Source organism: Mytilus californianus, unplaced genomic scaffold, assembly GCF_021869535.1.
Source record: "Mytilus californianus isolate M0D057914Y unplaced genomic scaffold, xbMytCali1.0.p SCAF_16, whole genome shotgun sequence".
In the NCBI taxonomy this organism is placed as follows: Eukaryota; Metazoa; Mollusca; class Bivalvia; order Mytilida; family Mytilidae; genus Mytilus; species Mytilus californianus.
In genome coordinates this window covers 3280235-3308099 of record NW_026262648.1, presented here as the reverse complement: position 1 = coordinate 3308099, position 27865 = coordinate 3280235, and the positions used below count along the sequence as shown (strand labels likewise).

Genomic DNA, 27865 nt, shown 5'->3' with positions numbered 1-27865 from the left:
TCTTTTTGTTTTGAGTGATAAGCGATAGGTCTTTAATGGGGACTGTACAATTTAAGAGGTTCAAAATGAAAGCTATAGCGAGGATGTTAACAACTTTTATTTAACAATCGAGGGGCGTTTTAAATCAGCGGTTTATTAATCTAAGTCTATCCGCTATATATTTAGATGTAAATGTGTATCAACAAGAGTAGAAATAATGTTTAATAATTTTTATTGAGCCAATGTGGAATATCAGGTTGTTAACATTTGTTTTCAAGGTGTGAAAGTCAGATTACATGACATTCCTTAGTAGCTTCTTGTATATTTACCGAACGTGTTTTTATTTTGGTCTCGCCTACGACGAAAGTCGAGAAAGCGAGACAGAGGGATTGCTTTTCCGACGAGGGTAAAGGCGACGGCGTCAACAATTGTCATGTTTTCTGCTGAAGTAAGTTTGATTGGAACCACTTGTGATAGATCAATGATATTTTGTTTAAAGTTGCATTGCTATCAGTACATATCAGTTTGACGACTATTGTGAGGCACCACCCCCTAGGCCTTGGTCCAGTGACTTTGAATTAATAGCAATTTTTACTTTTAATGTTTCTGCTTAATTTAGATTGATAGGAAGTACTTGTGATAGATCAATAATATTTTGTTTGAAGTTGCACTTCTACTAGTACCTATAAGTTCGACTTTTTTTAGGCCCTGCCCCCTAAGGCCATGGTTCAGTGCATTTCAATTAATAAGCAATTTTCAATGTTAAGTTTTCTGCTTTAATCAGTTTGATACTTTTGATAGATCAGTGATATTTTGTATAAAGTTGCAGTACTATCATTTCATGTCAGTTTGACGACTATTTTGAGGCCTTGCCCCGAAGGTCATGGTCCAGAGACTTTGAATTAATTAGTATTTTTCAATGTTAAGTTTTCTGCTGAAATAAGTTTATCAGGAACAACTTGTGATAGATCAATGATATTTTCTATAAAGTTTCATTATTACTATCAGTACATATTAGTTCGACAACTATTTCAAGGCCCTGGTCCCTAGGTCATGGTCTAGTGACTTTCAAAAAGTTAACAATTTTCAATAATAAGTTTTCTGCTTAAGTTATTTTGATAGGAACTACTTACAATAGACAACAATATTTTCTATAAAGTTACGTATACATTGCTGTCTATACATCTAACTTTGTCAATCATTTCGAGGCCCTGCCCACTAGTTGGTCCAGCGAATTTGAATAAATTAGCAATGTTGCTGTCCATCAGATTGTTTTACTGAATTTTATGCCGACAGGCAAGACATATCTCTGTGTCAACAGTTTATTATGAAATTAAGTTGTTTAATAACATTACATACTAGTGTACACGATGTAGTTATTTTAGGATTCTTATTATCAAATTTAAGAAAACAGTTGTCAATTGGTAAAATGAGTGCTGGTTTTGATTAATGTATGACACGTTTCACCACAACAGAGCTTGTTTGTTTGACGGAGGGGCTTTCACATCAAGATATTCATAATTTGCTTGAAGTAGTAGAAAACACAAAATCAAATATGCCAAAAGATATTAGTTTCTATGAAAAGGGACCTTTTGCCCAGACACTACAAGAAATAAGGAGAAACCCAACGGTTTTAAAAGAATGAAGACTTGATTTTGATCAAAGAAACCATTCAAAATTATGTTGATAAATATGAGGTCTCAATTATGAAAAAGAACAACTTGGTTTAAATTGCTGAATTGAATACATCTGTCACTAAATGGGAACACTGATGAAATACACAGTGGATGTTGTGTTATATCAACCTCGTAGTTTGTCATTTTTTGTCAATCTTCGTCTGGTTTTCGAAACAGTATATCGTGACGAAGAATGTGTACCAGGAACTACAAAACATTTTACCAGGATAGTAAAAATACAGAGCTGAACCAAAAGACTAAACACATCTTTATTTAAAACTCTCAAAGCTGAATTTGAAAACAGAATACTGATAAAACAAGTCTGGTATCCGGTAATTTAATTATAAATCATTATCATTAACTGTAATTTATAAAGTTGTTATTATAATGAAAAACGTGTTCCTACAGATTATAGGATTGTAACTCGACATTTGTATTTAATGTAAAAAAAAACCCACCGGGAACAGTTTTGCAATAAAAGAGATCACTGAGTGTTCCGTTAAGATTTGTTATAGTTAATAATAAATAATAATAAAACAAGTTGCTTTCTTTAAAAAAAGAAATGCAATCGTAATCCCAAATTCTTGTTTGGCATTAGATATAAGATAATTGTTTAAAAAAAAAGATTTATTGTTTTATATCATTTTTGTTATATAAGAATTAGAAACTGACAGTGACTGTTTACTTAAAGTAAATACTGTTCAATGTGGGGTGAAATATTCTTGTTAAAGGAATATTTTTTTCTCTCCTCTCCCCCAAAAGACATTATGTTAAGTCACCCACTTGATGTTCCATTCTAAGATGCTGGTTTTTGTTTTTAAATTAGAATTAGTTTTTAGGCTAACGTTCAAATGCAAACGTGAAGAAATTTAATCAATTAATGATTATATGTGTTTAAGAAATGCAATACGTGAACCTGTAAAATATCCGTTTTTATTAGAATTTGAGACATGTTCATGGTTATTTGAACAATGGCTTGATATTGATCATTATTAAGATCCTTACACCTGCTCTGCAAGGTTTTTTTATGCTTAGGATAGCAAGCATTGGCAATTTTAAGTTCTGTGCTTTGTGTATGCTCTTAAAAGTTTTAGATCACAAACCTCTTTTGTTAAAAACAAACACTTTTAAAACCTTTAACTCGCTTTAAAGATATTTTCCGGATGTCCCTTTTTATTTTGATGTTTTCTTATATTTTAAATTGTGGGTCATGAAAAAAGGCCTGCAAGTTTAATTGTAAATATATACAATTTGAATCCCACTGTATCCTCTTCACCTTGATGACCGAAACCAATTCATTAAAAAAGATATTTATAGCCTAGACAAAACAGCTTACACCTTGTACTTATAAACAAACAAACAAAATTGAAAACAACAAAAAAACTAACATGGTCAAACCTGAAATTACCACTGATCAGTATACCCATCACCTAAATATGAGTTTGTTTAAAGGTCACATTTATGAACTGTTGTAAGGTGTTCCTTTTTGTCGAGCCTTCGACTTTAGTCGAAAAAGCGAGACAAAGTGATTCTACATTCCGTCGGTGTCGTCGGCGGTGGCGTCCACAAATATTCACTCTGTGGTTAAAGTTTTTGAAATTTTAATAACTTTCTTAAACTATTCTGGATTTGTACCAAACTTGGACAGAAGCTTGTTTATGATCATAAGATAGTATCCAGAAGTCAATTTTGTAAGAATAAAATTCCATTTTTCCGTATTCTACTTATAAATGGACTTAGTTTTCTGCTGGGATACAATACATTCACTCCGAGGTTAAAGTTTTTTTTAAATTTTAATAACTTTCTTATACTATCCTGGATTTGTACCAAACTTGGACAGAAGCTTGTTTATGATTAAAAGCTAGTATTTAGAAGGAAATTTTTTGTTAAAATTTTGTACCTGTTTATCTGTATTTTACTTATAAATGGACTTAGTTTTTCTTCCAGTTAACATTTCATACAGTCTGAAGTTAAATTTTTTAGATTTATAAACTATCCTGGATTTTTACCAAACTTGGACAGAGGCTTCTTAAAATAAAAAAAAATAGTATTGAGAGGAATATTTTTATTGATTTTTTCCTCATTTTTGTTGAGCCTGCGATTTACAGCAAAAGTAGGCGAGACACTGGGTTCCGCGGAACCCTTACGATTTTTTTATCTGAACACGATTTTTTCATTAAATATTAAAGGGTGTCTTGTACATGGTAAAATTACACTACTGTCTTATGGTATGTATGTAAATTCTTTTAAACCAGGTGTATTCATAAGCACATGTCCCAAGTCCGAAGCATGTTGTTTAGTGGTTGTCTTTTTTGGGTGCAGTTCATATTTGCTTTTTGTTTCTGGTTTGAAGTTCAATTAGATCTGTTTGTTTTTTCCTGTTTAAATTGTTTTATAACCGTGTTTTGGGGCCCTCGGTAGGATGCTGTCCAATGTGAGCCAAGCTTTTGTGTTGAAGGCTGAATTATAACCTATAATTGCTAATTTTGACTACACTGTGTTTTGATGGAGAGTTGTCTTCCTACCACATTTAAAAAGATATTCCCTGACATTTGACAAATCCATTAGAATAATCGAGATATTGAAATTAAACTGAAGTTGCCTAGTAGGTTTCTTACATTGACCCGGCTATCCTTTTTCTTTCTTGCTGGATAGTTTTATACTGGTCATTTGGGGGCACTGTGTAGCCTACTGATCAGTGAGATGGCTCAAAATCTTCTTATACTATTTTACATTTTCGTACTTAATATATTAAAACCGAAAATTCATCATCTGATCGTCTTTATGAAATAATAATTATTTATTTTTATTTTGACGAACATTTTGAAGAGCATTAATTACTACAGGCCGAACATATAGTTTGATAATCTGTTCCCTGACCAAGAAAACTATAAATAGAAATTATTTTTTCTTATCTCTGCCTGCATCTGTCATCACTCGGTGTCTATTAATTAATAGACATTTGATAAGGAAATAACGTTGCAATATTTAAACAAAGAAAATTGCAATTTTAAAGAAAATAAAAACTATTCAAGGACGTATATCAATTTAGATTGTATACGTCCTTGGTCTATCCTAGACGTAAAATTTCAATAAAGTGCAAGAAAGACTTCATTTTAATTTCAGTATTGTCCTTTAGTTAGTCCCACAAGGACGTTGAGAGAGGAAAATTATGAAATAGCCTGCTTCGTACATTATGTACATTTTCCCTAGACTCGGAATCTTAAGTGAAATGCTAGTAATACTTCTTGTATAGATTTTAGTTTTAACAAATCTCGTTTCGAATATAAATCGCATTGTTTACGTGAAATCTTATCTCATATCTAAACACAGCTGGTTTCAACGTTTGACTTTAATTAGAATAACTACGCGTATATGTAAGGTAAATATTAGCATAGGAAGTATTCAAATGCTTATTAAAGTAGCTTGCGTCATAATAAATTTCGCATCATATGTAACATATCTCTATAGCAACTTCAAGATGCTAATGATTCAACAGGTCAAATAATAAGCTATTGCGCATGCATATGAAAGGTGGCCATAGAAAGAAACAGATGTATTCCGAATAACATCCGGTGTTCCGAAAGACTACGGACATCGTCCAATATATACTGCGTAAACCCTCAGAGGTTTACGCAATAAACTGAGATAAATTTACATTAAAGATATTATCAAGAACATATACATGTGCATATTGAATGAAAAAATGCATTTAAAAAAAAATGATGATGCAGATCGTGAATATATCACACGAGAATTGGATAAAAGGAAAACCTGTTTTTTTAATGTGCCAATATATTCTATGTTTTATATGATGGTTCATTGGGTGGTTGAAATCGAAGTTTAAAATCTACTAGTTCAGTTTAAGGATTGTTTCTTAATGATATTTGGTCCGCGGTGGTCGAGTGTCCTAAGTAGTCGTACAACTGTATCACTAGCATGTCAACACTGAGGTTGTGAGTTCGAATCACGCACGGGGCATGTGCATTCGACTGCAGTCTAAATTAACTATGATTGTTAGTTTCTTACCGCAGGTCGGTGGTTCTCTCCGGGCACTCCGGCTTCCTCCACCAATAAGAACTGACCGCCACGAATAGCACAAATGGAAGTTTTTAACGACCTTGACTGGCTATACAGCCCTTGCACGGTCGGTAAATAGCACAATAGCGTTGAAAGTGGCGTTAAAAACTAATCAATCAATCAATCAATCAATCTAAATGATATTAATCTTGGTAAAATAGACCTTGTACCGCATAACATCAAAACAGGTAACAGGGCACCAGTCCAATAGGTCAACAAAAGTCAAATCAAACAAGAAAAAGCAAGGGGGAAAAGGGGGGGGGGGGGGGGTTATCAAGCATATGTTTGAATCAATTCTAACAAAACTTTTTCAAAGTTTTGGGTGTATGCAAGTATGTCTTGTAAAGACATTAGACCTTTGCAATTTCCAGAGATCAAAGTCCATATTATGTGCCCTTTACAACAAACACATCTAAAACCTTTGTGTGATGCTTGCCCGATTCCCTGCAGTCATGATAACTTGAATTCCTTCCATGCATTGGATAGTTTAATTTAGTTTTTCTCTATAAGTTTGACCAACGATTATAATGATGTCAAATTCCACAGAAATAAACGTTATCAAGCAGATGTTGGCTATATCAATGGGAAAACTCCCTGTTAAAGTTTCAAATAAAGGGGCTTCATTTGACGTGTTGAGTACAAGTCAATAAAACAGCAACACAGCTACATTTACAATTAACATTGACTGGGAAAAAATGCCCCTCGACAAAAAAAATCCACCTAAAACATTCAGTAGATTAAAAATGAGGGTTTATTGAATACGGGCAGAATTGTTGTAGTAGTTCTCCAACGAACCTCAAAAAAATTATTGCAATGGTTTGTTAACGTTCAGAGTGCGATACACTTCTTAACATGACCTGTCGGATTTAAGGGGGTACACAACACCTAAGAAAGATAACTCTAACTCATGGTCTGTTTCATTGCAGCGTTTTAAAATCACATGCAATATGCAAGAACTTAAAAGATCCTGATCAGAATGTTTACTTTGTTGCTTAGAGCAGATGTACACCTATTGTTATTCATTTAATCTTTTAATCCATTTATAGTTACACATTTTCCATAAATGAATCTTCAAAGAGACAAAATAGGAAAATTTCAAAGTAAAATAAATTTACAAAAGAAAACCAAGAGGTCAGATTTTTTCAAAGTGGCAAATGAAGGAAACAGAAAGGACCATAACTGTTTTTTGACCCAGGCCTTACATATAAAATAATAAAGTATAGAGTATAAAAAGTAAAAAGCCTAACAATAAAATTATAACCAAATAAATAAATAAACCAAGGACAATCATGCTTTTTTTCTTACCAAATTAATTAAAATCAGAACAGAATTGACTCCACGGTACTTTTTTTTGAAAACCGCAGTTTTAAATGAAATACACATCATAGTTTGTAAACTTGTAGGTTACGAATAATTTATACATGACATGTGTATTTGTGTGCTGAAAAAACGCTGGCATGTTTTTTATGCAATTGAAAATTTTAGTACATGTATGATTTATATTCATATAAATAGTCAGAAGATATCAAGGGGATAACCAACCAGTAGTGCATCATTTACAAGTAAAGGAACAAAGACAACAACAAGAAAAAAAAAACCATCAGATTCAGTCCACGAAACATAACACTATATCATTCAACTCTCTGTTTTCGACCTTTATCCTGGCAGGTGTAGAAAATAAACAGGTGTCTTCTATTCCGTCCGCAATTTTTGGGGAAAGTAAATTCTAAATTTAGAACCATGGTTGAAACTGAAACTACACATGTATGATAAAAATAGAACATGTGAGTTTTGCTTTATCAAATTCCAATTTCGAAGGGATAGCGAAATGTGTTTTCTTTTGTTGTGCTTTTAGGTATCTTTCCGAATTTGTGAATGCAATTTTGTATATTTAAAAAAAAAAGTGGTATGGTTGCCAATGAGACAACTCTCCAAAAGAGACCAAATGACACAGCAATTAACAGCTAAAGGTCATCATACGGCCTTCAACAATGAGCAAAGCCCATACCCATAGTCAGCTATAAAAGGCCCCAAAATCTTAAATGGAAAACAATTCAAACGAGAAAACTAACGGCCTAGTTTATGTACAAAAAAAATGAACGAAAAACAAACATGAACACAGCATTAACGACAACCACTGAATTAAAGGCTCCTGACTTGGGACAGGCACATACATACAGAACGTGGCGGGGTTAAGCATGTTAGCAGGGTCCCAACCCTCCCCTAACCTAGGATAGTGGTGTAACAGTATAACATAAGAACGAACTATAAAAAACAGTTGAAAAAGGCTTAGTTCATCAGATGGATACAAATGGAAATACATATAATAAAACATAGAGTGGACATGGCCGGGTACCTGTACATCCAAACAACAAAAAGACACTAAGTACAGCGTACTCACAGTTACTGACAGCTAGCTCACAGCCAATAACAACTAATAAAAAAAATCATGCATCTAAGACTCCATAATCAATCAGTACACATCCAATAGATTTAGTAAAAAGACGTCATAAACAAAGTTTTCTTCTCAAGTCTCAATTCAAGATTATCACTGAATAGAGTATAAGGGGCCAAAAAATAATGTGACACTTGTAACTGCAGTTTGATATTTCGTAGAATGAGAGGTGAACAGTTATCAAAGGTACCAGGATTATAATTTAATACGCCAGAAGCGCGTTTCGTCTACATAAGACTCATCAGTGACGCTCAGATCAAAAAAGTTGAGTTAAGACTCTCGCATTTTGATAGCATTTTTAAGATTGATGTGCTTTAAACTAAAAACAAGTTGTATCTAATTTTCATAACCTCACCAGAAATATTATCAAATTATATGTTTAATGAACTTAATGCTTATACATAAGGATCTTGCACGTTCGGTTCTTATTTATCACCTAGTTCGGAATTTCAGGAGCCGTGGTTCTTTGCACCAATGGATTCGTCGTTCATTTTTTTATCGTTTATCTTTTCTTTTTAAATCTGTACACCAACAAAACTGAAAATCGTGTTCATGTAAAATATCTGCCGATTGAAAGAATTTCCCTATGTATCCTATGTATTTTTGGCGTCTCATGCTGTTAATTTCAACAGCTCGTATCTCCCTTTTTTATTTTATTATCTCGTGTACTTTTACTTTTACACGCAGAATCCATATGTGAAATAAAAAACACATTCTGTAGAGTGGTTAAGTATGTATACACTTCGCCTCAATAGAAACTATACCTTTTTTGATTTTTTTATGTAACTACATGGCCTATATGTATTCCGTGTGCATGGAATTTGTTGATTATCATAATGTGAGTCTTTATTGTTGTCGATTAGAGCTTGTGTATTTGTTAACTAAATATTGACTCTCAATAAAACTTTGAAGTCAATTGAATTGAATTAACAAGCCAAAAATCTCAGGCCTAGGTCAAAAGACAAAAGTCATGGCCTGCTCAAGTGTTTCTTGCCAAAAATACAGTTATCGTCCTCGAGGTCAAAGTTCAAGGTCACACGAAGGTCAAAACTGTAAGGGGCACACCACCTCATGATGATACATCCACATGTTAAAGATGTAAGGTATAGGTCAAAAGACAAAAGAAGTTATTGCCTGGATGTGTTTCTTGCAAACAAATACATTAAGTTGACCTTGAAGTCAAATTTGAAGGTCACATGAAGGCCATCAAGATACAAGACACTTAACCTTATGACTATACATCCACATGCCAAATATCTAAGGCCTAGATTAAAAGACAAAAAAGTTATGGCCCATAAGTACTATCAGAATGGAACTTGCTCTAATTTATTGAGGGTGGGGGTATATTTTAACCTTGAATTGAAAACAATCTGACGGTTAAATTGTTATATATTTTTGCGAGAATAACAGAATGATATAGTACTACAAATGGTTAGTTTTTAAAAAAAAATTAACGACACATTCTTTTTTAATTAAAATTTGTATCCAAAAATATTTGACCAATCATAGTCATTTTTGGTTGCTTCATCTTAGACCCCCTTTTTATTTCAGACTAAAATTTAAATTTAGAAACAAACATTTACAAATAAAGGGTATAAATCAACTCAAAATTGCCTGGTTTATCACTATTAACTATGCTTTTGTCAATTTAGGCTTAATATAAAAAAAAATAACATGTATATCCCTATACCCATATTTCTGGAACTTCAAAAATCGACCGAAATTACCATGTGACCCATGCCATATTTGGGTGGCCATATCATTTTTACCAACGGTTCAAATCTTTAAAAATTTTTACATGATGTCCAGCTAGGCCTTACTTATCAATGAGATAAAAACAAGAAAAATTAAACGACAGGTTTTTTTGGGGTATAGTGTTGGGTACCCCCTTAATTAGTGTTTCGTTTTTAACCATACAGCCAAACCTATTACCTTTGCGGTGGAATCTTTCCGTTAGGTGGAGAAGCGGGAATTAATTTGTGTACACGATGTATGGTTATGGTTATGGTATCTGTATCTCTGTTTTAGTAATGAAAAAATCACGTTCATTGAAATTGAGACGTCATTGCATTAATTGTATATCGTAACAAATGAGAAATGTTCACTCCACATGAAGGCGTCAACGGAACATCAACACAAAGGAAAGAAAAAAAACAAAAAGGAAAAATCATCCAAAGTGAAATACTATCAATTTTAACTTGAAGCTTCGTAAGAGAAAGTTCAAGTTGATTTTAAATATGTATAAAATAAAATCTGAATTATCGGTATCTGCAGGCATGGTTGACAATAGCAGTGTTTGTCTCTATTAATTCTAGCTACAAACTGTGATTCATTGAAGAAAAGGAACACATCTGAAATAAGAGAGACACAGTAATTCCACATTGGAAAATAAAACAATCACTTGTAAAAACACAATAGGTTCAACGTAGTTTCTTATTCTTTCCCATTTCCGTTGAACTTAAAAATGATTAACATTGATATATATATATTTGTCAATTTATGTAATTTTACTGCCCCCATCATTTTAAATCTTCATTTCATATCTTAGAACATATCACTGGTTTAAACGTGGGTGGGTGTCATTTTTGTTTTGTTTTTTTTTCTACATAATAATGGAACGCGATCATTATTATCTAGCCATATCAACTAAAAAAATATAAATTGCAGAAATTCACATGACAAATTTGCCTGTAGAGTAATATTTACAACACATGCGCTATAAATGCATTGATTTGATATAAAGCAATATTCTATGTAGAAGACGTTACTTATTTGAAAAAACTTGTGTCAAATCCATTTGTCCTTTTTGAATAATAAGATATATGTTGAAGCTAGTACTCTATACATCTAAATAGAATAGGATGACACATAGACATGATATGTGACTACGTTACACGATAAGGATAATTCTTCTTGATAAAGAAATTACTCCAATGCGGAAGGATTAGCCTTTGTTGTTTGGCTATCCAGTATTTTGTATGTTGATTCAATTATCTCCCATAAAAAATCTTAACTTTTGATTGCAGCTGATATTTTAAAATACATTTTACATTTTAATGTATTTTTCTAACCTTATTTGGCATATACTGTAAACATTGTTCAGTTTATTTTCTGGCTTTAATTATGTCTAAACGTAAAAAAAAACTTTAAAAATATACGCATAGGTAGAGTCAGCTTAGTTCATGCGAATAAAACTTATTCTATTTGTTTAAAATGTTATCGTTTTGTTATACAGTTGAATGGTTCATAAGGATATAGGCTGTGTTGATCAACATAGGATAAATATTCTTTTCTAATGTATATATGTAAACTAAAGACACGTTATGACTATTTTATTCAATGCTTCCGATATGATTCTATTCAAAATTTTGCCCTCAAAATATTCTTATGTGTACCTTGTTAACCGTTTATGTGTTCCCCGTTCACATATACTAACGGACTTACTTTAATTCATTACTTTATTGCCTAAAACTTTGCAGTTCAAAAGTTTAATTGGTTACGTCATGTTTAATGTTTAAAATTCATGTGGTATGCACTGAAACCCTGGTTTTTCCCTTATATAGATATAAGAAGATGTGGTATGAGCGCCAATGAGAAAACTCTCCATCCAAGTCAAAATTTATAAAAGTAAACCATTATAGGTCAAAGTACGGTCTTCAACACGGAGACAATGGATTTGTCATCGTCGAAGGCAAGGACTGCCTGTTACCAACGCCTAAGTGATTGGCAGAGAGGTCAACCAGTTTTGAGTTCTGTGTTATACCTTCTGATTTGGCCTCTGTCCCACCCATTGCAATGTGTTTTGAAAATTATTCGGTTTAAACTTTAGGGATTAACATTTTTTTTCTGTAACCAATTCTTTGGCATTTCAGTATATTGGAAACATTTATGGCGTGAATCTGATTGCCATGGCATCCGACAACTTGATTAGCAGTTGACATTGACATTCTTACATTATCATAGTACATGTAGTCATGATATGCTCGTGTGCATTTCCTGTTAACGTGTATATGTGATTTACTAATGATGAGGGCAGTGTCTGAATAAATAGTCTTGGCTAAGGACTTTATGTTGTATTGACTGCAAAAATTCCTTCGCTTTATATGTGTTATGGTGAGCATGTGTCGTCTTCCATTTTATTATGACACAAAAAAGTCAACAACTCCGCGTAATTGATGGAGTCCTTATGATACATTTTAATGTAATTGTGTTTTAATATTAGAGTAAACCTATCGTTTCTTTTTGATATAACTTGAAAATAAATTACTAAAATTTTAAAGAAAAAAGTTCCATATAGTATGTGATGTAGTCACCAAATCAGAACAAAGGTATCAACAGATTATTTCCGTTTAAACTCAGAGATCAGAACTACAGTAAATTATTCTTCAATATTATATTCAAACTAGAATATTCAGCAATGTTTGGCATTGGTTCCTTTTATAGCATTTGCTTGTTCTGAGTTCTGATCTCTTATAAAGTGTACAAAGTATTGTTGACGGTGGAACTAAAGGCTATTTCGTTAATAGTATAGTTTCTATTGAAATCGTTGTGATATTTACGCATTTAAATCTTTGCACCAGGAGAAATGTGTGCAAAGAAAATTAAATGACTAAACCTACTACATATATTCAAATAAAATCGAAACTTTAAGTAAAACCACTTGTCCTGCATGAAATCTTTGCACTGGACGTTAAGCAAACACCAATACTACATAATACCAGGGTGAACAATTGAAAGCTTATTTATCTTAAAAAGATAAATTCATAGACATGGTGGTATTTTCTAGGAGACTTTTTATTATTTTTTTGTTGGTTATTTACTTTCTTAAATTGCATTTTGTTTGTGTTGTTTTCTAAGTGTTCGTTTTAGTCCTAATTTCATTTTTTTTTCTATTGGAAGATCTACAAGATATGATAATAAATGAAAAAAAAATAGTTTTATCTAATTTCAGAGCCTGGTTGTATGATGGACCTGGAATAGCTGAAAAAACGACCCACAGAGTTGGCTTACTAACAGGCTTAGCCACAAAATCCTCACCACGTTTCAGCAATACAGAAGCTTATCAAATAGTTAATTATGGAATAGGAGGAATGTATCACCCACACCATGATGCATTTGTAAGTTGAAAAGATATAGTTTTTCTTCGATAAATGTCATCTTATTTATTTTCCTGAAATGATTTAGCCGCAATTTATATAAAGCTATAATATGATGCAAAATTTGATTTATTATCAGCTGAGCACCAACAACGTTCAATTATTATGTGTGGTATGAATTTCGCTTATTGTTGAAGGCCGAACTGTGGCCTTAACTTGCTCATATCTACGTCGTTTTGGTCGCTGGTGCATGGATAGTTGTGTCATTGGCCTTCATACCACATCTCCTTATCTTAATATTCGATACATGTATGTACTTTTTCATCTTTACTTGCTTAACTGGTTAATTGTTTTAAAAGTATAAAATCTCTATAGCTTATCTACAAACGTAAAACATCACGTAGTATCATCAATATTAAAATGGGGAGACAACATGACGAAGTATAAATCTGCCTGAGGTACATTCTGTGCAAGTGAAAAAGAAGTTGTGTCAATTGCAATGCCTCTATTTAAATAAATCAGCAGAATACATGGTCAACGGACAATTTAGTCTACACAAGTTCTCATATATAGGCGTTAAATATAACAAGTGCTTTATGCAAAAGCCTTTTAAAGACATATAAAAATGTTGAGTGCAGACCTTTCCCATTACGATGTTTATAGACCAAAGCGGTATTGTACGAGAGAAATTACTTGAACACAATTATTTTTTCGAGTGTTTCATAGCAAACAGTTATCTGGAAGCATTCTGATACAGAACAAATTGATATCAAAATATGTGGGACTATGCAAAGAGATATAGAGAAAACATCAGCATATTGTCCTGATCAACTTATAATTATTTTAGGAAAAACCATTATGGGGTCCGCCAAACAAAAACGACCCACTCGAATTGATAGGAACAGGTGACAGAATAGCGACCTGGATGTTCTATGTAAGTATTTACATATTAATGTATGATCGTTTTAAATTTTCCCATACTGAGGACGCCATGCGTATTAAAGTAGTAAAGCCAGGTGATTTTGAAATGATTTATCTACGATACTAGAATTTAAACATTGATTCAACCCAAAATTTCCATAAAAATTTAATTTTCTGTTTTATAAAATGAAGAAAAAAATCCTCTCAAAAATGTGTACGTTATCTAACGTATATTGTTTTACATGTTTTCAGTTAAATGACGTTAAAGTAGGTGGAGCCACAGTATTTCCAAATGTAAATGCTAGAGTTCCGGTTAAAAAGGTAAGCCGATGATTTATGACAGATATATTTTGCGTTAAGTTATAGTATTAACAAAAACCATAGCTTTTGGTTGTTATGTCATTTTTCTTATAGCATACATGTAAGTTAATTGATATCTATTGCAAGCTGTCGTACATGTATACATTGGCGTAATTTTATCTCTTTTTCAATGCAATACATTTGAAATTTGTGAAACAACAAACAAATGGTTAAAGGAAATATTCACTACAAGGCTTGATAAAAGATACATGCATTGAGAAAATAGTAGAAAAATTCATATTGAAGATGTACTCAATAAAGTTAATTGCATGATTGAATTGGACTGAATAGAGATGACATGGGAAAACACACACAAAATGGTATACAAACTAAACATAAATTAGCAAAAGTATGGTCATTTATACGCGCTGCAATTGCAAGTGTCATTCAGATTAAGTGTCAACAAAAAGTAGGCGGATAATTTTACCCTTCCTTCTCGTGGGAAAATTAATATAGTAAAATCAATGGAAATACTGTGTACAAGATTACGTATTGAACATATTTATATATTCCAAAAGAGTTCCAGTAGATTTATACTTCCAACTACACACATACACAAATACACACACATTAAAACCACTTCATCGATCCGAAATGGAATCAATGGGCAACTATCTTTTCATGCGCCAAACTCCATGCTGTCTAGGTTGCTGAAAAGTTCTGTTAGTCGAAGTGGTACACATCTTATATGTCTATGAAATGAAATCCTCAAAAAGGCTTTCATTAATTTCATAAGTAATAACTAGTAATAGTACAAGCTATTCAAAGTAATAGTTCAAGTAATTAAAGTAAAAACAAGTTGCTTTTAAAAAAAAAAAAAAGACAATCCGTGAACCTAAGAACTTTTTTATTCTAATTATTAATTCAACTGAATAAGAAATTATATATCAGTGTTTGCATGGGATAATATTTTTCTTTTTATTGTAAATCATTACAATTTTGGCATGTTGAGAGAAGTGTTAAATATAAAGCAATGAGGAAAAAAATAGATCCCCAGACGTATAATTTCTTAAAGAATAATAATGATTCAAAACATGGGGGACACATGTACCTTCTTCCAACCATTCATAAAATTAATCTAGAAATAAGTAATGAGGCATTGCGAACTGGTCAGCTAGCAGGACACATTAATGTTCGTTACCGACCAATCATCAATTAATGCAACTCTCCCGCGAGAGGTATTTACTTGATCTAATTATAAAACCATTATTGAAGAGGCATAACTTTTACATTCAAGATAAAAAGATTTCATTGATAAAATAGAGTCACACGAGGTAAAAAAAGAATGCATTCTTATTGCCTATGATGTTCGTGAAGGTACACAAATATGATCATTGATAATGTAGTAGAAACTGTTATCTATGCATTAGAATTAATTGACACACAGGAGAATATACTTTAAAGATTCTCAACAAAATAGATATAACTGCATTTGTTAAATTAATTTTTAGAAACAATGAATTTGAGTTTACTGGACTGTTATACAAACACATTATAGGAGCGCTCATGACTGAGTGGTATATTTTCACCAACATGCACAGATCTGCATCTGTCTGTCCTATTCATTAAAATCTTAGATAAGTTCCAATGGAGAGAAAACATCAAATTACACTGTCAATAGGGATGACGGTTTTATGGTCTTCACAGGCAAATTAGAGCAAGTTGAAGATTTCTTTAATCTTGCAAACGAAATTGACCATCTACATTAGTTCTAATATGAGGTGTCGACATCTAGTATGACCTATTTAGAGGGTGGTAAAGGGTTATTTTCGTGCAACGTTTTCGGCCTTTTAATTTCACGTGATTTCGTGTTTCAACGTTTTATTTCTCGTTTTCTCGTGTTTGTTTCGATGTGCGTGCTTCGTGTTTTTCCTTAATTATTTTCCGTGTTTCGTGTCGGTACTCTTATTTTCTCGTGCTTGTCCCGCATTTGATAAAAAAGTAAACCGGGACTAATTCAAAGTCAGCCCAGATATTGTTTTAAATCATAAACTAATTAACTGGTCCCAAGATATTTATATATAGCCTATTGTATTACTATGATAAATCGTATGCAACTAGCTATAGAGGACGCTAAAAAGTGAGCACATGCAGGGTCGTCATGTCAATTTATAATGACTGCATGATCTCCAAGAACGGTTGAGTAATAACTTTTGGTACTTTTTTCTTGAATATTTACGATTTTATTTCTTGCATGGCTTCGTTTTTCCAGAGTGTTTTTTTTCCGTGCAACGTTTTTGCGATTTGTTCTTTCACGTGTTTCCGTGTTCAGACCCCCCCCCCCCCTCTTTTTTACCACCCTCTATTTAGATACCGAAGTGTACAAAGGTGATCGATTCCATAGTAATGGAATTCTTGATGTTAAGTCACGTATATTAATAAACTGTTAACACAGAGATATGTCTCGCCTTTTTGTAATTTTGATAATGCAAATGTTGAAATTAAAATAGCAATACATTAACATGTAAGTAATGCAAATATTCAAAGTCGATGAACCATGACTGAAGGTACATGGCTAAACAATCTCCATGGAATGAGATGTGCCAATGCTAATACAACTGCATACCAAATACCATTGACTTATTATAAGTCGTTCCCTTTAAACAAACCTAAACACAAACATTAACTTGTAAACTATGTAAAAGTTTCAAAGTCAATGAACCATGATCAGGGGTGGGGCTATATAATCTCCATGGAAACGATACTTGCAAATGCCAATAAATTTGCATACCAAATATCATTGACTTAACATTAGCAGTTCATCTTAAACTGATCTAATCACAAACTAATACATGTAAACTAAGCAAAAGTTTCAAAGTAAATAGACCATGACTGAGGGGGCGGGGCCAAATATTCTCCGTGGAAATGAGATGTGCTAATGCTTATACAACTGATCACCAATTAACATTGGCCTACCACTAATGGTTCTCCTTGAACTGACCTAATCACAAACTAATACATGTTAACTTACCAAAATTTTCAAAGTCTATAGACCATGACTAAGGGGGCGGAGCCAAACAATCTCCATGGAAATGAGATATGCCAATGCTTATACAACTGCATACCAAATATTATTGACCTACCACTAGTGGTTCCCCATAAATTGACCTAATCACAAACTAATACATGTAAACTATGAAAAGTTTCAAAGTCAATAGACCTTGACTAAGGGGGCGGAGCCAAACAATCTCCATGGAAATGAGATATGCCAATGCTTATACAACTGCATACCAAATATTATTGACCTACCACTAGTGGTTCCCCATAAATTGACCTAATCACAAACTAATACATGTAAACTATGAAAAGTTTCAAAGTCAATAGACCTTGACTGAGGGGGCGGGGCTAAATAATCTCCATGGTAATGAGATGTGCCAATGCTTATACAACTACATACCAAATATCATTGACCTACCACTAGTGGTTCCCCATAAATTGACCTAATCACAAACTAATACATGTAAACTATGGAAAGTTTCAAAGTCAATAGACCTTGACTGAGGGGGTGGAGCCAAATAATCTCCAGGGTAATGAGATGTGCCAATGCTAATACAACTGCATACCAAATATCATTGACCTACCACTAGTGGTTCACCATGAACTAGACCTAATCACAAACTAATACATTGTTGACGCCATCGCCGTCGCCGTCGCCGACACCGGAAACAGCATACCTATGTCTCGCTTTTTGACTCCGTCAAGGCGAGACAAAAACACAGAAACTATCAATATTTACCAATCACAAGTGCACATCTAAAACACACATAAATTTAAAAGTATTAATTTACAGTGTGTGAATAATATAAGAAATAATAGTGACATCAATGAATTAAATAAACATTTAATTAGCTTACAAGATAACTTAATTGATAGAGAATACTGTAAAAAGGAAACAGTAAAAGTTGTAAAAAATGTATATTAACGAATAGTCTTTTAATATTTTACTTGTTTTATGTTCAGTTGAAACAGATTTTTTTTATCTGATTTGTCAAAATGACAAGTATGCATAATGATTTTATTGTTACAAATCAAATCCCAAAGCCCACTATAACTCATTATGTAGAAGCCACAGCACTATTTTAAAATATCTCTCTGTGAATATTTAGACACAGATGTTTGATACCATATGCATAGGTCGTTATAATTAAATCTTGACCATCTATCTTTCACTTGTTTATCAAAGGGTACAACTGTCAACTTTGCTCAAGTCAGTAAACCCTTGCAATACATAAAATGTAGCTCTACAATAAATATACATGTTTGAAAAGGATCTATAGATTGCTTATTATCATATATCAGATAAGTGAATTAGCGATCTGTGAAAATTCTTTATTGTCATGTTTTAAATATCTTAGATACCCCGTAAGGAGGTGCTCTTAATTGCAGGAAGCTAATACAGATAAGATGAATAGGTGTTCCGAATGAACAATAATTTAGCTTCCGAATATTCCTCCATAGACTATATTTCTAACTAATTTATATGCGTGAACCCTCATGAGTTCACGCAAAATATAATATATATTAAATGGGTTCCTGGAATTTTTTAACACAGCTAACAGAAGTTCGAATCGAATGAAAGCTCGATTCTGATCGGCTAAATTTCCTAATCTGAATTCCAATCAAGTACTATTTAAAACTGGAATTCATAATTTTTTTTTAAGAATAAAAGTAAAATAACCAAAATAAGTGACTTTATTAGAAAGACCCAGTAAATATTTTTTTTTTACTAAAACATGACAAATGACACCTTTTAAATAATATGATTATTCCAGTAGTTATAAGTAAACCAAAAGTAATTATTTCAAGTAATTCCAAGTAATATCCGAAGAAATTGCAAGTAATCAAACGCTAGTAAAATTTACTTCCAAGTACATGTAATTAAGGCAGGAAATCATTTTTTATTGTTAATGGTCTTGTAGTAGGATGCTTGTCAAAGGTATGGGATGTTTCACTCCCCAGCAGTTTAAAAAAAGCATGTGTATATGCTGCTTCTTCCCGGAGTAAGCGGTAGTTATAAATAACAACAAAGAATTCATGGTTGGATAGAAGCCAAATAATGTGTCTGTTTAGAGTTACATGTCTTACACAAATTCCTAGCGACTATTGTTACCCTTCTTAACAAGCAAGTTCAAAATAACAGTTCTGTATTTGTCTCAAAAAGCACGGTTCATATTCATATCAAATTAACATGTACGCGTCCTGATATGAATATAATAATTGCCACTAGACGTATACACCAACTTATTTTCATTACATTGTATATCAAATATGTGGAAGTGAAATATTCATGGTATATAAACATTTTATAATAGAACTTTTAAAATTGTCAGTAACATATAACCACGATTAGTTTTTTACTCAAGCTAAATCACGTAAACATATTATTTATTTATTCTCTGTACATAATAGATATAAAGCAAATTAACAAGAGTGCACACGCTGAAATGTCTCGCCTGTTTAACTGACCATTGATTTTATGTTGAAATTCTTAAAGATAAAGGTTTTACTACAAGTAACATATACACTTAACATTTTTAAAGATCCATGACAATGATGTCAAGGTCAGATAAAAACTGTCCCACAGACATGTACACCTTACAATTATTCCATACACCAAATATAGTTGACCCATTGCTTATGGTAATTGAAAAAAACAGACCAAAACACAAAAACCTAATGTTAACCAATGAACCATGTAAATGAGGTCAAGGTCAGATGATACTGGCTAGACAGAATGTACACCTTACAATCATTCCATATACCAATTATAGTTGACCTATTGCTTATATTACTTGAAAAACAGACCAAAACACAAAACCTTAACATTGACCAATGAACTATTAAAATAAGGTCAAGGTCAGATGACACCAGCTAGACAGACATGTACACCTTTCAATCATTTCATACACCAAATATACTTGACCTATTGCTTATAGTACTTGAAAAACAAACCAAAACACAAAAAATAACAATGACCAATGAACCATGAAAATGAGGTCAAGGTCAGATGAAACCTGCCAGTCTGACATGTACTCCTTACAATCATTCCATACACCACACATAGTTGACCTGCTGCTTGTAGTATCTGAGAAACGGACCTAATCACGTAACTTTAACCTTGATCACTGATCCATGAATTGAGGTCGAGGTCAGGTTAACCCTGTCTGACGGACATGCAGACGTTGCAAGGAACACATATACCAAACATAGTTATCCTATTACTCATAATAAGTGAGAAATTCACATGACAAAAAAACTGTAATTATTTTTCAAGCAGTCACTGAACAATGAAAATGAGGTCAAGGACAATGGGCATATGACAGACGGAAACTTCGTAACATAAAGTATCTGCATACAAGGTATGAAGCATCCAGGTCTTCTACCTTCTGAAATATAAAGTATTAAACAAATAGTTTACGCCGCCGCCGCTGCCGCCGCCGCCGCCGGATAGTAATACTTTCGTCGCAGGCGAGACAATAAGTAGCAATTTCCTAGTAAACAGAAGTAGTTTTTAATTAGTTATTTTTTACTTTAAATATTCACATTTTACTTAGAGTTAAAATATTAGTTTAGTAACTTCAAGTAATTCCTGAAGCATAGTAAGTAATACTTAGTAATAGAAAGTAATTGTAAGTAATATACTTACTTAAAATAAGTATAAAGAAAAAATACCCAGTAAATGTTTTTTTAGGAAAAGTTTTGTATCTACGAAGGAATTTAGTAAAGGTTTTGATTAATTAGAGCATGTTGAAAAAATCAAATTTGGTTTAAGAAACCTTTTACCACCATATTTCATTGACATTTGTGTATATTTGGGGTCCGTTACAGTTTACGAATCTTGGTTTACATTTTGTCCACCAAATAATTATTTTCTTCTGATTTGAAACATCTTCTAATTGCTTTTGAAACATTGATTTGTATTTACATGACCGAAGTTGTTTAAGACAAACGTTAAGATAATCAACATCACACGTAAAGTGATCTTTGGCAGTACTAACTCTGTTTGGTGTAGTTAATAACATCAGTAGGGCATGCACTTAACATAGCTAAATACAGCTGTTTAGTAAGTTGATCTATATATATTTTATATTTCAAGGGCTCAGCTGCTTTCTGGTATAATTTACTACCTAGTGGAGAAAATGACCACAGAGTATTACACGCAGGATGTCCCGTTGTTATTGGTTCTAAATGGAGTAAGCTTTTCATAATCTAGTAAATGATCCTCACGAAATTTGATATATATGAAGGAAATTCTAGACATAATATTGTTTAAATGAAAAAAAGAAAGAAGATATGGTATGATTTTTAATGAGACAGCTACCAACACGAGACCAAATGACGTAGAAGTAAGCAACTATAGGTCACCGTAGGGCCACATAATCTCATTTATACAGCTTTTATACCTTTATTCTGTTGTTTGGATTTCTTCATGACACCGGGTTATAATGGAGAACTAAATATTGTTTCCCGTATTTTTTAACTATGACGTCGCTTCCGTTTTAATAATAAATGCAAAGTGCAACTTCTGAATGTTTGTTTTTAATGAATTCCGTTAGTTTATGTATGTCTGTTTGAATAAGAAAACCTATCCACAGTCAAAATTTACACCACACAAATCTAATGGCTAAACTAATGTATGAAATAAAATAATATATGCAAAAAATTGAAAACTACACTTTATAAATTCGATGCGTTCGAAACATTAAACAGTTTAACATGTTCTTCCGTGTATGATATAACTTAAATAAAAAAAAACTATTAACAGTAAAATGTTACACCGTCCAAATTTAACGACTTAATTACTGTTTGAAACAAGCAAAAAAATATTAAAAAATTAAAGTTTTGCAAAGAAATAGTCGTGACTTCTTCGATCATAACAGAGTAGTGAAATATGCGCGGAAACTGCCATACTTTGAATTACGTCAGAATATTTGTAACCATTTATTAATCTATTACATATTGAAAAATAAAAAAAAAAATAGCCCCGAATAAATGATAGTTATCTAATGGCGAATATTTTATGTATATTTCAGTTGGTAACAAATGGATACGTGAAGGTGGTCAGATGCTTCAAAGACCTTGCGATCTTAACCCGTAACAGTAACTATTCTATATGAAGCAAAATCATGCAAATTACAATTCTGTAGACAGTGAAGTTGACATTTTTGTGATGATCTACTTAGGACAAATTAATAATAGATTTCGTTTCGTAAATTCCCAGTTTTCATTTCATAAAACCAGCTGATAATAGCAATATGACCTCCTATCATCTGAATTGGACGTATTTATTTTTTCCTTGTTTGTTTTTTTGTTGATATGTCAGAGTTCCGTCACGACATGTGCAGATTTTTTTTATACATGTTGATTTACTTTTTTTATAATAGAGTTACCAATTGCATATGTAGTACGACATTTTGTTTCGTACCAAATATTATCTGTTAACTTCAAATATTTCTATAAATTGACGTTCATTAAATTTTATCAACATCCAAGATAATTCTTCACAGATGTAAATAAAGAATAGTAGAACCTATCAATAGTATATAATGTATGTGCATAAATACATAAGGGTATTGAAAGTGCGAATCGAGTTTCTTGTGTAGAGTAACGATTATCATATTTTCTTTTGTAAACGAGATGCATTGAGGGAAAATCGTAGAGGAATATCACATTTGTAAAAACACAAAAAGATTTGTTTGGAAAATAACTGTTTTTCCTTTATTTTAAAACAGGAACAAATAAAAAAAGAACTACATGTACCTGTAAAATAGAAATGCTTAACTAATTAGATGGGCACGAAGCACAAACAAAAACAACTAACATGAAGACAAAAGACACAAAGTACCGATCTAAGAGTACTCGCAGTTACTAAAAGTTAGTTAAAAGACACTTACAACTGCTGAATAAATCATGCTTTTCTAGACTAAAGTTCCAATAAGTACACATCCAATGGATTTAGTGTAAAGACATCATAAACTGTCTTAGAAAGCATGATCTTGTGAATGCCATAGCATACTGATACCTTAGGTATAATATATCAACATGATGTCGGACCATAACTTTTCATAAATGTAAAGGAATCCATATTCAGTTATGTTTAATTTATCAAAAGCAAAATCAATGCCATTACAGATAAAAAAAAAAACAAAAAAACTATATTCAAACATCTGTCTACGGTGTTAAAAAAGATATTCAAATAATCAATAGGTTAACATGGATCGTGTTTTAATTTACGTACTTTATAAACAGGATAACCGTAGTCTGAAGGAAGTGATATTCAATTTTTGATAAGAATTCTACAGAAACAGCCACACTACAAAACCATATCTTACTATATGAAATAATTTCAATAAATTATGGTAACAAAATCCCTGATTTAAGGTCATATGATACTTCTAATCTAAAAAAAGTGAATATGTTTTGTATACTTCAATGGCTAAGTTTTACTTTACATAGAAATATTTTATAAAGAAAATCCACTATTTTTCCAAATTTTCAGAAATGAGCTGCTATTGAATTATTGTCTTCTCGTTTCTAATTTACCAACAGCTAATCCGTATGAAGTAAACTTAACAATGACACCTCGGCAATCACACAGCACAAGTGTGAGGGAAAGACCATTATGAAAGAAAAGGTAAACAAACGTTGAAAGAAGAGAGACTAAAATATTAATCGATTCTGAAAGAAAACGGTTAATACACCAATCATTTTAACACATGTTATGACAAAGTTTAATTAACAAATGGGGATGCATGAAAATTAAAAGCAACTAAAGGCTGCAAAGAGCCTGTGTCGCTTACCTTCATCTTAAACAATAGCCACTTTTTTGTAAAAATCATTATGAAAGGGCAATAACTCTATGAAAATTTTACTGACAATTTCAGTCAAGTTGACATATCAATAGATCTTGTACGGCTGATCATTTTTGCTTTTTAAAGTTTCTAACTATATTTGTATTTTGTATACGTTTCAAGATAATAGGCAAAAACTAAAAACAATGGATAATCTTTTAAGGGCAATAACCCCAATAACGAGTCGACTGCAAGTTTCGGTCGTGTGGCAGTAGTGTAAAAAGGGGGATTGTAAATCAATTTCAATTTTAAGTGTTTTTTTTTTCAATTTTTTAATTTTTAATTTTTTGCAATGTTTGATTTTTTTAAATCTTAAAATGTATGGTAAAAATGAATTTCAAATATGAGTAAGAGATGAAATTTAATGAAATAAAATTGAAAAACACAAAAAAATGTAATTTTTAGAAAAACAAATTTAATCTTTGTGATTTTTGAGATTATTGAGATTTTTTCAAATAGGAGTGCGAGATAATTTTTTTTAATCAAAAATAAAATAAAATATTTGTAATATAAACAATGAGATTCTTAAACAACAACCTTTTGGTTACGGAAGTCAAAACAGACATTGATTTGGAGAAAAACAAATTACCAACGACGACGATGTGGACACGAAGGTGAGTTAACGAGAGAAGAAAGAGAATTATTAAGGAAACGATTGACTAAACCCCAGCCATTTATGAAAATTTTGAGAAGGAATGATTTATCTCAATCGAGAAAGTATGAAATTATTGAAATGAAAGAATTTTAAAGCAAATTTGGTAAGTGTTTTTTATTAACCTTAAAACGGAAGGAGGAAATAACGAGAGTATGGAGTTGTAGCCGATTGGCTAAGGAATTGATAATGATAAAGACAAATCGACAGATTTTTGTGGTAAGTTATGGTATGTTGACATCCAAAAAGGGATACGATTTTTTTATTACCAATTAAAGTAAAAAATCCAAATAAAAGGAAAGAGTAAAATTTAACCATTTACTCTCGAATTTGCTATGAGAGAAACATTATATTTTTATCCCTACACTCTTTTTACACAAGAGAATAAAATGAGTCGTTTTGGATACGGATTTTTAAAACGAATATTAAAAGCTCATGAAATAAAAACCTTAATTTTTTATCCAACAAACCCGCCGGATAAATGCATTAATATATATATATATATATAACGATACATCTTTTTCAGGTGTCGTATGTGTTTTTTTTTTTTTTTTTTTATCGTAGTAAGAGTCTAAACATGTAAGAATATTACTAAATTCTATGTCACTAATTTCATCATCATCCAAATCCTTACTGGCAGCATCTTCGATCTTGGATTTGGAAGTTCTGATAAGATGTGCATTATCTTTATGTGTTTTTTCTTGTTTTTTTTGTTTTTTTTTTTGTTAATACGTTTGGATAATACTGTTAGATTGCGATAAGTTGATGCTGACTGTACAACCATTCTTTGCTGCTTTTTGTAATTTGTTCATTTGACCTTGTTTCAAATTTAAACCATAACTATGATAATTCATTTATTTATACCTAATGAAGATTTCTTTTTTTAGGGAACAGGGATTTGGTCCAATTCCTAAAAAAAAAAACAAACAAAAAAAAAAACGTTAAAACTTATTTCAATTAAATAGGTTCCTCTTGTCGTTTCCATACAATAAACTCGACAGGAGGTAAAACCCTATCTTCTTCTATGTTATAATCACTATAAGAATGTTTTTGAATTGTTTTTTAAATTCGGAATACTCCATAGTACCTTCAAACATCGTTAATTGACTTTTATGCTGTGCACAACAGGGTTTGGGATTATCGTTTCCATGTACTTTTCGATAAATTTCTAACAATAATTGTTTAGATTTTACATATTTGCACTGATAAGCATTGTGTTTGTGAAGGCTAAACAACATTCAAATGAGCAAAAAAAGGGGGGGGGGGTTTGGTTGCAATATAATTACACATGTCAAGTTTGTATTCACGACCAAAGGGTGTGAAAATCGGATGGATACTCCTTATCGATGGGACATGTACACCGTATCACATGATCAATGTTTGAAACGCACCAATTACATTTCAATTCTATATTAACTCATAGTATTTACGTTTCTTTTTTAAGGTGGTTTATGTGTCACGTAGATGAAAACGTATGGTTAGATGTTCACTTCTCAGATCGATAGGAGTTCCGTATTGGTCCTTTATAGTAGTAGTCATACGATTGGTCGTTTTCAGTGTGACTGGTAAATAAATCAAGTTTTTGGGGTTTTTCATACCAGAGGATACATTGTAGATGGTGGATTGTTGTGATGCGTTGACTTAGCTACCACTGATGATATCACTATTGACGAGAATGCTGTTGATGCTGATGATGTTCACAATGGTCTCACCCTCTGTGTTACGTTTGTGGCCCGATCATCATGTGTAAATTCTTTTGTTGAAACCCAACACTGTATTGATGCTATTGTCGACATTAAAATCGACTTGTTAATTTTACGCTAAAGTAAGTGTTGCCCTCAGTGTACTATGATTGGCACCGATTTTGATTTTGGTGGGGTGTTTGTTGAGTTGCAGATGTCTTTGTAACGTGTCGTTGAGGTTTTCGATAGAGTAAGAGCCAGTTTTCAGTGCAATACCAAACCAGGTGCCACCATTATCATTAGAATAACGAAAAATGATGTTTCCTGCATGAATACATGGGAAAGAGTAGTAAGTCTCCAGGTTTACCAGAGCCATGTCATAATTCTTTCCATCTTTTAAGTGAATGGGTGGATTGAACCGGGTATCGATTTTGTTGTTATTAGCAGATACACTGAAAGAGAACCCATGCTTGGGTGCTGTATTCTCAACAATTTGTTGTAATAAATAATTATCCATTTATTTACAACACAACATTCATCTTTTGTCCGTTGGACTCGAACTGAAGAACTATATCTGATATAACTAGTGCAAATGCTTCGGTGTTTGGTTCAACATTCCGCTCGATTTTTGCCTTGATCTTAATATCAACCACAGACTCCTTCAGCTTCTCAGACTGGTGACTCACATCGATGACGCACAAAGGGTATAGGTCTATACAGTCGGAGGGGTTGATGTTACTATTGCTAACGAAATGATCCATGTTGAAGAACTTTACGAAATTCAGTGGCTTCCTTGTACACCCTAGATACTTGACACTGGATGAAGAGGGTGTTGAAGTCTACGGCTGGATAACGTTGAGCATTCAGGGTGACATAGATATTTTGTAATTGATAGTGATCAAACATGGCTGCGTTATGAGTTTGATAGTTACCCTTCTCGGTTTTGCGGCGATGAAGTATCTAGGCTTATCCCGTCCACTTTCGGCAGAGAGTCGCCAAGTAAATTCTCTACTTTGGGGGACGGATATGGAACCGCACTATCTAATGCGGAAACAGTTAATTCTGCTTTTACTTTGGATTGTTTTGTATAGTTTTATTTTGTTTTGGAGGGGA

General features: G+C 32.4%; 1 protein-coding gene across 1 annotated transcript in view; it reads left to right on the top strand.

Annotated features, from left to right (window-relative positions):
* LOC127726088 (prolyl 4-hydroxylase subunit alpha-1-like) overlaps positions 1-23229 on the top strand; it is a 134545-nt gene extending 111316 nt beyond the window's left edge. The window contains exons 8-12 of the mRNA XM_052233423.1: positions 13142-13307; positions 14134-14220; positions 14460-14528; positions 21664-21760; positions 22601-23229. Of these exons, the coding sequence (XP_052089383.1) occupies positions 13142-13307; positions 14134-14220; positions 14460-14528; positions 21664-21760; positions 22601-22665 (484 nt within the window). The 3' untranslated portion in view covers positions 22666-23229. The remainder of the gene's footprint in view (positions 1-13141; positions 13308-14133; positions 14221-14459; positions 14529-21663; positions 21761-22600) is intronic.
* The last annotated feature ends 4636 nt before the right edge of the window (positions 23230-27865 follow it).